Source organism: Cheilinus undulatus, linkage group 1 (assembly GCF_018320785.1).
Source record: "Cheilinus undulatus linkage group 1, ASM1832078v1, whole genome shotgun sequence".
NCBI lineage: Eukaryota > Metazoa > Chordata > Actinopteri > Labriformes > Labridae > Cheilinus > Cheilinus undulatus.
The window spans coordinates 25450699-25463033 of NC_054865.1; the positions used below are offsets into that span (position 1 = coordinate 25450699).

General features: G+C 37.9%; 1 protein-coding gene across 6 annotated transcripts in view; it reads left to right on the forward strand.

Moving 5' to 3' along the window:
- The window catches only part of LOC121514859 (MAM domain-containing glycosylphosphatidylinositol anchor protein 1), a 412064-nt gene that overhangs the window by 239189 nt on the left and 160540 nt on the right, over positions 1–12335 (forward strand). For all 6 annotated transcript variants that reach the window (XR_005992331.1, XR_005992332.1, XR_005992333.1 and 3 more), the window contains exons 10-11: positions 10112–10378; positions 10499–10647. Coding sequence is in view for 3 of the 6 variants with exons in the window: in XM_041795251.1 (XP_041651185.1) it covers positions 10112–10378; positions 10499–10647 (416 nt within the window). In the remaining 3 variants the exon portion in view is untranslated. The remainder of the gene's footprint in view (positions 1–10111; positions 10379–10498; positions 10648–12335) is intronic.

Genomic DNA, 12335 nt, shown 5'->3' on the forward strand with positions numbered 1-12335 from the left:
AAACTGACATATAATTAAGAAATTGTGTGATTGGACAAAATAATGTATAGCATAAGACAGGCCCCTCTTTTTTTTTTTTAAATTGACTTCAAAGTCACAAGTGGGCTTAAATGGTGCCTGGGCTTAATGGGTAGGCTTACCCTAATACAATACAATAATAACTTTATTCATCCCCGAAGGGAAATTATATAGAAATTATATATAAAATTATATATTATATTTACATGTAAAAGCAAATTCTATATTTATTTGGGTGGTCTTACAAGTAAATATATAAATAAAGAGCATAGTTTGCAAATATTTATCTTGTGGTTCAACTACCTAAAATCACAATATAACCCTTATGAATGGTTCATACCAAGGTCTTTTGCTAACACTTGTGGTTTGGGCTATTGTGTGTAGCTTTAAACCAGTGTTAATTTCGTCGACTAAAACTATGACTAAAAATGTTCATCGACAGCTTTGTTTTCCATGACAAAAACTAGACGAACAAAAATAGATCTGTGATGACTAAAACTGACAAAAACTAAGTTTAGTTTTTGACTAGAATGTAATGTAGTTTTCGTTGGACATTCAAAATCCATGATATCTCTCCACTGTGGGTAATTCTGTCAAAAAACAATACAGCTGTAGCTCTTCTGTCTCTCAGCTATAGAAAGCAGGGACCCCAGGTTTGGCAGGGTGCAGAGAACATCCCACTATGACTTGGTACCAGATTTAAGCAAGACAATAAATGCTTGGACTAAAAGTAAAACCTAAAATGTGAGGACTTTTTATTGACTAAAACTAAATGGACAGAAATGACTAAAATGTGACTGAAACTAAAATTCATTTCACTTAAAGACTAAAACTAAGACTAAAATTAAAAATATCTGCCAAAATTAAAACTTCTTTAAACAATGAAATCAATTCAAATTTATGTTTAGTTTTTACAGCAATAGCTATGTCACTTTTTTTTGTGGTTCCGTATCTTCTTGGATATGTGAAGGAGGGGGGAGCTCAGTGGATACAAGCCTGGGCACCACAGCTCTAAACTATAAAGGAAAAGCAAATTGCAATTAATATGTCATAACTGTCTCATTATAATCAATAACGGAAAAGTAATTGGCTGTTGTTAGGTGATCGCTGACTTAATAGCTGGCACTTGTGGGTACATTTGCGTTTCTTCACCATATTCTATTATAGAAATGATCTGTATGTACTGTACACACTGTTTATTTTATTCTGTTGTGCTGATTGTAAGCATGGCTTATTAGAGCCTAGTTTTCTCAAATTTACATCTGTGTAGGCATTAAACTGAAGCACTGAATCAGTCTAACTTTGTTTTGTATATGTACTTCCTGCAGAGAGGATGGAGCCAGTCCAAAGTAGAACACCTGATGAACTGTGCTCGAGTCTTCAAGAAGATGAAGTTTCTTGGCCATGTGAAGCTTCCCAAGTGGAAGGCCTTCTTCAGTCAAGACTGGACTCATTACTCTTGAATCATTTAGGGGCAAGTGACTTTGTTTCATCTTCATGCATTACACCAAGGACTACCTGTCATACATATGGACACAAGCTTTTTCTTCCAAGATCTAAACTGCTTTGTGAGTATACAGACAAGTTATCAGATGTGTTGAAAGGTTTTTTATTGCAAACATATAACTGCAGAGTTTCTTATTGTTTATCAGAGAGCTTGAATCTTTTGTTAAAAGTAGGAGTATTAGGGCACTACTGCAAAAATCTAGCAAATTAACTGAAATTTCACATGTTTTGTACTGTATTTTTTACAGTAAATTTCTGGCAACCACAGCTGCTGGTAATTTACCGTAAAATTTAAAGTAAGGCAGTATTAAGCTATTACTGTAAAATCTGCAAACATCAGCTGTAATTTCTCATGTTTTGTCCTGTATTTTTTACAGTAAATTTCTGGTAACCACAGCTGCCAGTAATTTACTGTAAAATTTAAAGTTGGGCAGTATTTTGCTACTACCGTAAAATCTGCAAATATCAGCTGTAATTTCTCATGTTTTGTACTGTATTTTTTACGGTAAATTTCTGGTAACCACAGCTGCCAGTAATTTACTGTAAAATTTAAGTAGTTATAATAAAATACCGTTTAACTTTATACGGGTCTACTGTTTTTATTACTGAGATAGATTGTATTTAGGTTTACAGGATTTCTGGTGTTTTTACAGTAATTTACCGTAAACAGGTTTGTTTCATTATCGTTATTTTTACAGCCAATCCCTGTAGAAAATGTTGTAATAGAGCTGTAACTTCTACATCAAATTACAGTAAGTTGTACAGCAAATTACCGTAAATATGGTTACAGTATAACTGTTATTTTTACAGCAAATCCTTGTATAAACGGTTACAATATTGTATTTTTTTAACAGAAATTTACAGTTAAAAAAAAACAGGTTTGAACTGTAATATTTACAGTTGTAGAATGAAAACACCGTTTTTTCTCATACATTCTCACCGTAATTTTTACAGTAAATCTCTGGTAACCACAGCTGCCAGCGTTTTACCGTAAATTTAACGGAATTTTTTTTACAGTGTAGCCAGTGGGAAAGAGATGTCATTGTGTCCCTCTGACAGAAGAAAATTTAAAACTCTGGGGTGTGGTGACGTTTGTCCTTCTCTGACCAAAATGCTCAGAAAGATGATTCTTTTTACCCATAGGGCTTTGTATAACATTTTGCCTTGATTTATCTGGATAATATGTTTCATTCTATTTCCTTTACAACTGACATATGAAGGAGGCAAAAAGCATCACTGCTACAGCTGATCTTTAAGTTGTGGGTTTAGAAAAACTAGATGTTCTTTTATATTTCTGTGTATAGCACTATTAAAAGAACAACTTGAACTAACACCGCTTCTTCACTTTCTAATCAGTTTAATAAAACAGATGAGCTCCTAGCAGCACTAGCAGTATGTTGTCTGGACCTCTTATAGGAGCAACGTCCCTCTCCTTTTTTTTTGAGGAGGATTTACAGGGTTTGCTAATGCAGGCAGGGCGGAAGGGCAATGCTCTGTGAGCTCTGCTGTCCACACCGGCCAAGTCTGATTAATGGACCAGGTGGCCACCCCACTCTGGACCGAGAGAGCAACAGAGAGATGACACAGATACATGAGCAGGAGCAGGAGAGAGAGGAACGGGGTTAAGAGAGAGCTTGAAACAGGAAAGCAGGGTGGGTTAGGGGTGATTGGAGGAGGGAGAGAAGGCATGGCAAGGTCTAAGAAATAAAAACATGATTGGATGGTGAGAAAGTTGGACAAAAGAGAAAGAGAAAGACGGCATAAAAAAGAAAATCTATTCAGCCTCAGCTTGTTTTTCTCCTGTCTCCATTCAGCCTTCTCTGTTCCCTTAATTTGTTTAATTTGTCATCTTTGTTTTGTCTCCTTTCGTTTAACGCTGCTGATTGATATGAGGGAAGGTTGCCATCATTTTTTATAGCAGAAATAATTAAGTGGATACGCAGATTCGTGCCACTCTCGGCTCTCCCACTTCCTCTTTTGTATCCCTTCCCCGCCTACCTACTTTTCCCCTCCAAAAGAGGTGGCTGTTCTTCCTCATTGCCATTCTCATCATCATCAATCAGCTGACTGCTGACCATGAGAGAGGACCACTCTCTGTCTTGTCATTCCCTTTCTGCATCCCGCATTCTCTCATTCTCTCCACCAACCTCACATACTCAATCATCAACTTCTCTCACTTTCACACCACACTTTCCCCACCATTTGTCTTCTTCATTGTCGTGGTTTCTCTCCCCCTTCATTCCACCTTACCCCTCCCCTACTCACCTTCTTCCTCTCTCAGTCTCATGTAAATTGATTTTTCTTTGTGTACTGTAAATGTTTGGCTTGGTCAGTGTTGCGTTCGAGGATGGAATCTATTTTATATTCAATAAGACAGATAGCGATGTTTTCACATGGATTATGGTCTGCTGACTATAAAATATTGCAATGTGGAGTAACTATTATAAGAATGCAGAAACAATGCTCCGGAGGATTTAAAAAGTTGAGTTAGAAACTGAAGTAACCCCGACACTTGCTGAAGTGAAACATACTCTATGAAACTTACATAATTGTTGCAATAAACACCCAAGGCAAGGTAAGGGATTGTAATAATGTATACAAATCCAATAGGGGGATGGCATGAGTTCTAAAACGCTCACAGACCTGCTTACAACCCTCCTCCTCTCTTCTTCTACAATCATCTCTCCTCACTCTCTTTACCCTTGCCACCTGTTTCCAAAGTCAGATAAGCATCAGTATGCATGTGTGCGTCTCCATAAGCAGGAGCAGGGTATGTGACCATACACTAATCAGCCTGTAGGATTACACTTTGACCTCTGACCGCTCAGCCATCCTTCAGCTCTAACACATGACACTGCTGCGTCTGCCGGCAAGTGCAGGTAACACAGTCGATTGAAGAGGTCAAACGCACACACAGCAGTAAATGACAATCAGTATTCACACTGATGAAATATAAGAGGGACACATTTTAAATGGTGCATTCAAGTAGAGCGTCTACCCTCAAAGAAAAAAAACAGCAGGCTGAAAAGTAAATGTTTTGGTGGTTTCCAGTCTTTTTAGCATGCAGGAGCTTACTTGTGTTGCTCTGAGTAGAGTGCCGGCACAGAATGGTAAATTCCAAACAAGGATTTGGTTTAGCTTTCAACAAAAATAAAACAAAATAAAAACTTTATTCACAGAGAGAATATGTGCTGTTTTAAAAAAGCTTTAACTTTAAATTGCAGGAGCCACACAAAGTTGCCTCTGCCTCTAAAAACTTCATCAGTCCTTATTTGTGTGCAAACTTTTCTTTGAAGCACTATTTACAAGCAGCTGAGAAAGGTCTGACTAGCTGACAGTGTCATAATACTTATGAAACAACTTAAGACTGTGAAGTTAAGCTATGAAGCAAATGAAATGCACTGAAGATGATAGAAATATATCATATATCAGAAAGGCATTTTGAAAACAAATTGGTGCTACAAACAAATGTACTACCTCCATTTGCCACACCAAAATTCACAAGTTTTCAAAAAGTCAATGCTAATGACATGTATTTTGATCTATAGCACTGTTAAATGTCTAAATGCTTGAGTTTTATCAAATTACCATGATTAGGTATGGTGTTGGGACTATTGATGTGGGACTGGAGGAGATGTATAACTACACTGAGTTTTGGAAATAATAGGAAGTTTTTTTTTTGATAAATATATTTTGGCTTTTTATGCCTTTATTCATAGAGGGAGATAGTGGATAGAGCCATGAAACAGATGAGATGGGGGGGGGGGCAAACAGGCCACCCATATACATGGGGCGCAACCTAACCACTAGAGCCCTAAGAAACAGGACATTTTAGACACTGCTGATTTGTTGAATGCTGTTATGTCACTTTCTGTGACTGGACTAATGTTCACTGATTGGCTGAAAAAGAATGTGGCTCTACTGCCTCACAGAGAGAAAGGGAGTCATGAAAAATGTAAACCAAAGTGACCTTATGGTTTTTCCCCAGTGGTTACACCACCTGCATGTACGTTGCCTTTCAAAACCTGAGACCTCTCCATGCATGCAACAGCTTCTGCCAGCCTACACCATGCATAAATGAATTTTAGGTGCTACTCAGAGCGTCACTCAGTGCCCAGCTAAAAACAAATAATGGTTCCATAAAGGGTCGCGACATTTAACCACCCTTTGTGCTAATCGTTGATGGGCGGATGGACAGTGGATTGGCATGGGTATGTCAGGGTGTGTTTCACCCTAGTGGGGCAGCAAAAGCTTGAGGCCTGATTTATGGAATGGATCATGGGTTATGGATAACAATTTTGGATGTATCAAGAGGCTAATATGGACTGGCTCTCCCTCAGATAGAACTTAAGGTATGCATGTGATAATATAAAGAAAATTACTAAAAGACCATTTGTCATTCCTGACACTCAAAATTGCAAAATAGGGCCTGGGGTTTGATGATGCTCTGCGATGTTGCAGTCGGGCCAAAATCTGGCTGAATTTGTGTAGTCTGAGACGGCATGAACTTAGCCTCTACTCAGGAAAGAGAGCTCTTTGTTTCAGCTGCCGTTGCTATTGAGTGGGTTGGGTTCCTGGGCTTATTCAGGAAGTAAAACTCTGATGTAAATGCTGTGATGGCCCAATTTGATGGGAAAAATGGCACCAGCCCTTCATGTGATCAGGGATGGCTGATATAAATGGGCTAATAGGACTAAGGATACCTCTTCAACTTTCAACACGTTGCTTATTTTTTGTAGACTATAGAGTAGCAACTGAATTGGATAGTTATGAAAATAACACATGATATCTCAAAATGGACTATACAGCCACTAATGGTAGAGATCTCTATCATCTCTTTTATATGCTTGCGAGAGCTGACAAGCTAAGATGTATGTCTTGGTCTATTTGTGAGAAACTGATCTGCATTGATTGTCATCCATCTAGTGTTGGCTTTCTTTAGCTGATGAGAGATGTGGAGAGCCATCCCACTCATTTAAGCAGTGGAAATTTACCAGCAAGAATAACCAAGCTATAGAGTTTGGTTTCATTATCTTTAAGGATTTATTTTTGGGCTTTTTATGCCTTTATTGTAGAGAAGAACAGTGGATAGAGTCAGAAACTAGGCATGAGAGCGTGGGGAACCACAGGAGCCACAGGTCAGACTTTATCTTTGGATGCCCATGTACAACACGTCTGACCCAACCGCTAGGCCATCCAGACCACAGTTTGGTTTTATCTATTTATCAAAAAATTAAAATAAAAAAACTGTGTTCTAAGTTCAATGGCTTTGATAAAACGGACTCTACCTTTGAGTTATTGAGACATCAGAGAAACTCCTCAGTCAGATCACTGTGATTACATTTCCTGGTGTAATGTCTATTATTATTTTCATTACACCTGGGATGGTTTATTGTGCCCAGAGGTTTCCACATTGTACAGAGCACAACAAAAGCATCTGTCTCAATCTTCTCCCCTGTTCCCTGTTATCTTTCTCTCTGTCTCTTTCTCTCTCCCCTCCTCACCGATGTCTGCTCCTCGCCCTATCTGTCTAAATTACAGGCGTAACATAGATTAGACTCTAATTACACATATGTGTCTGATAAACTTGATTCATAAGGGACTCTAGTCATGCTGCCTCACCCCTGAGGGTCTTAACCACCAGATCTCATCATGGTGTGTACGAGAAAACCACCATTAGCATCTTGTCTATTATCTCCATGATTAGCCAGGGGGGCTGCACTAGCTGCCTACTGATTTGTGGCAGAGTCATTTCACTGTGTTGTGTCTTGGCTGACCTCAAGGGCAACAGCAGCTAGTCAGTCATTAACCGCAGAGCCACACATCGCTGCTGACAGGTTAATTACAGCTGGTTAAGATAGGTTGGCAAACAGGGATGGGATTATGCCGTGTAGAAAAACCAGATCCCCCGTGGCAGTAACAGTTGCTCTGTGTCAGATGATTTGTCAAAACTAATGTTTTCTGATGCTCTGAGGAAATGTACACAGCGGAGAACAGAATGGAGACAAGACAGAGAAAATTAGACATGGATGATGATGATGTATGAACACCCCAGTGGTCCTTTTTGCTTGTCTCATCTAAGCTCAGTCTTCAAGCTTTGATGTCTCCTCTGAAACTTCTCTGCCTCAGTTTATCTCCATCTCCTCTTAATGATAGAAACTAATTTTAAAAGGGGAATAAAGGAAGACTATGTGGATTTACCTCACCTCATTTAGTGGAATGAAATGTCTCATAAAGGTTATGTAGTGGGCACATAAGAATGTAAGGAGGCTTTTCAGGCATAAACTGAATAGTGTGCTTGCAAAGAAAAAAGAAAGTTTAATGAAGATCCCTAAATTGTTTTGAAGACATGAAGAGCAAAGAATTGATCACTCAGACAGCCCAGTAAGAATAAGCATGCATCAACATTGCATGGAGTAAATTAGGCGTAATCACACAATGTTGCAAATCTCCTTCCCTGCAGAGACTAACCTTGACAACATTTATCTGATGAAGCACACAAAACAAATAGAAAAGGCGCATAATTCATGTATGTGAGTGATTCATTGTTCTTTTAAAGATTTTTTTTTGCCTGTTTTTGCATTTATTGATTAAACAGCTAAAGGGAGATGGAAAATCAAGGGTAGAGAGACAGAGGTAGATATGTATTCAAGGGCTGAGGCCAGAATTTCAACCTGCTGCTGGCAGTCTGTTAAGGATTGTAGGCTCTTTATTTTGGACACCAACCCACATAGCCAACCATCATCCTGGGCCAATTATTGATGCAGATTGTAAGAAATATCTTTTCACTTGTCACTGAAAGATTATCTTGAATTACTTAGCAGTGGTTTAAATGCTACTAATAATGACTGAGATAAAGATTTGTTCAAAACGACAGTAGCATTTTTGGAATATCACTGACGTCCTTGTATCTCTGTTTTTTTTTCATAGATTGGTGCTATTGGTCACTCCTCATATCTGTCAGTGGGTTTTAACCAGTTTTAAAGCTACGGCAAGTGTGAAAAAGATTGCTGACTATGAACATTCGATAGTAAATTAATTTAAAAATTCTGATTTTTTTTTTTTTTTTTTTTTTTTAATTTCCTGGCCGGACACCAGTGATATGGTTAAATTAACATTATAGGATGATCTTGGGTCACCAGCGATATTAAAGCCCTTACAAGAAACATTCTGTTTCATTAGTTTTTGAACTGAAAAAAGCAGTCCAGAGTTTATGCTACACTTTTTTGTCCCCAGCCAAAATGGCTGGCCTTCCTCAGAACCTGGCCTTTCTAGAACATCTACCAGTCATTTGCTTTAGATAGCCATTTGACCAATTACCTGCATTTAACAGCAATAAATCATATAAGAACAGAAACACTTTGATCCAGCTTAAAGTATACCAGAGTAATTTTTTAACTTTTTTAGCAGCCTGCTTGTTTATATCAACTACTCATGACTGGACCTTGGAAATGACAGCCGAAAGACATGATCTTTTGCAATTTGTCTAAATGAACACAATGAAAATTTTGAGATTTTTTCTTACAGTTGGTTGCATAATAGCTCTGAGTTAGCCCATTAGCACATTATCTGCTACCACAACTTAGCAGCTTACAACAGCCAAATACCCTCCTCCACTGAAAACACTAACAAATCATTGCAAACAAATAGCTAACCGGTGCTCCAAAAACTAGACACCACCAATAATGTCCACATTCAAATGAAAATTGAGTCTTGCTATCAACTGTCCCATAGTAGTCTGCATAAACTGATGATCTCAACTGTAACCTCCACTAAAACAGTAAAATCCAACCACTGTGGTTTTATAGGCCCACTCTGGCCGCTGCATCGGTGTTTATGAACTCAGCTATCTACTGTTCCCTTTGTCATCGATGCAGAAAATGAAGATGCAGAAACAAACTGAAAGTCCTTCCATACTGATTTTCCCACAAATTTTCTAGTAGCTCTGAAGCCCTACAGAGATTGGCTTAGCTCAACATCGTCCACATTGATCACATGAATATTTGCTGCCTGAATTACCCATGTGCTGTTTTGTGTTGCCTACATTAACAACCTCAGTACAGCACAGGAAATATGTCATAGTAAAATTACCTTTAGTTTATATTAAAGGATTCTTGACAACATATCTTCTAGTTAACACAATATAAAACATATAATTATTCACTATGAACTTCTTTTGTAATTGGAATTTTTGTCAGCCGGACATTTTGGTCAGAAATATTATTTACCAGACACCCAGGCTAATGGAAACAGTCTCTTCCTAGTGTTGTTTAGCAGTAAATGTTATCACTCATTTGGGGTCTTTGCTGTGAAAAAAAATTTTTGAAGATGTGTCTGCATCACACTATTTACTCATTAGTACTCACAACATATCCGGTCTGAATCAAACAACCATTTAGGATTAGCCTACATGTAAATTAGCATCACAGTATCTCTGAGACTGGTGAATGATGGACCTGCTTGGCAACAGTCAAGATTTTTGAGCTCAACTTTGTGAAATGGCAGAATAGAAATGCCCTAAAACATTCATTCATTTGTTTTCAAAATGTACAGTATAAAAGCTCATTGTTGTGTGTTTTTTTGACAGATCCCCCCATTCTGGACCCGGTCTTCCAGGATGTGCGTTCAAGAAACTATCAGTTGGTAACTCTGAGGTGTAATGTTCTGCGGTCAAACCCTCCACGCCTAACAGACATACGCTGGTACCGTTATGGTGACCCCATGCGTATGCCAATGCCAGATCTGAAGGAGACTCCTGAGCTCAAGTTCAAGCTAGAGCCCACCAACAATGGAACTTATGAGTGCCGAGTCAGCAACAGCGCGGGAACATCGACATGCACATTTAATGTCTCAGGTGAACGAAGACAATAGGACAATGTTTATTTAGTCATTTGTGGGAAGTTTTTTTTTCATTTATTCTAGATGATATAAGGATAAATGGTGCCATTGCCAAGTCTTGTTTGTCCTCATACAGCACGACCCTACAATGCAGAGTTCTACTTCGACACACCAAACCCTGTTCGGATCCTAAAGGGAAACAACTACTCCTACAACCTGCAGTGGACGCAAAAAGATCCAGAGGCCACTGACAGAATCATAGGATACTGGATCAATGTCCGAAAGGTAAAGTAGTCCTGTTTAAAAGCTTTAAGTTATATGTTTTAAATCCAAAACCAGTAGACATGCATGCAGGATCATGCTGTATTATCTAATTCTGCTATCTATCAGTCTGACTTGGACAGAGGTTAGTCACCTGCCTTTGATTGGCATCACCTTGGCCCACATACATAAAAGTCAGCATGTAGTGAACTGTGAACACTGCATAAACATGGGCTTTTATGAGCTTGTGGGGTATCAGATTTGTGTAGTCAATCAATTGAGTCCTGAACTGAATTACAATAACAACTCTCCTCTCCTCCTCTTCAAGTGTAAGCCTCATACTGATATTATTTTGCCAGTTCATACCAAAAAATAACCCAATTTCCTGACAGACACGGACCATTCTGATGTAACACTTACCAATATCTAATTTTCTCATACATGGACAAGTGTTTTAAGAGAACACTTCTTCTTGCAGCGAACATTTTTCTAAATGCTTTCAATAAAACAAAGTGAATTATAAAGAAAGAAAGCACGGATTTACCTCTTCGTCTCAGCCAGAGTAATTATGGGAATCATAGAGTCTTTGTCTTGATTTTTATTTAGTCTTTCAATAGGTCTGACTTATTTTCACTTGGATTTTTAGATTTTGTTTATCCTTCACCTGTTTCTCAACATCCAAAATAAAAACATGTACAGACCCATTTGTTTTCTGTTATTGTAATCTAACTGCCTCTCATTTCCCATCTTTTTCATACCTCATTTTGTCACATCTATAAACACAGTAAGCTTACTTCACTCAGTTTTTCAGAAAGACTGTTGTACTAGATACATTTTTTACTAATCCAGGTTCAGAGATGGCAAATGGAGATGGCAGTGTATAAAAGCCCCATTAGAAGGCTTCCCATAAATAAAGGAATTGCAGTGATGCCTGGTCATCATTTTTAACCATTTAGATTCAATTACTTCCATATAAAAGCAAAAGAAGTTGTTTTTTTCTCCTCCTAGGACACATATATGGACTGGCTGTGACAACTAAGTTGACTGGCCGTGACAACTAAGTTTTCTTATTTTAGCCAAAGTGTAGCTCAAAGGCAAGAACTATGTGAGGGTGCATTTTTATATTATGTTACTGCTTGGTCTTAAATGATTGACATTGCAATGGTGTGACTTAATTTTCACAACCCTGTTAGAGGTGTTAGATAAGTCTAACAGTTACAAACTTGGACTTAGAAAAAAATGCACCCAGATAACATTGAACTTCAGCAAAGACTGTATATAAGAAAAGATAAGATAAGATAAGACAAGATAAGATAAGATAAGATAAGATAAGATAAGATAAGATAACTATTTATTGATCCCCCATTGGGGGAATTTGTTTCTTTTACAACAGCTCACAGAGGAGGGCAAAAGCAACTAGCAACATACAAAGTAAAGTACAAAGTAAAAAGTGAAGAAAACACTTTCCTACAATACTTAAATACAGAAGACAAAATATAGAAATATCATTGATAGTATTTTCATATTTCCATGGCTACACCTTTACTTATAGAAGGACCAAGATCAGATTCTAAGAAAAGCACACATAGTGTGCATTATATTAATGTGAAAGTGGGGATGAAATTACACATATGAAAATATTAAAATGACATTAATCAGTAGCATGTAGTTAAGAAGTGAAGAAAAAAATGTACACCTCTGAGGCTGTGGGA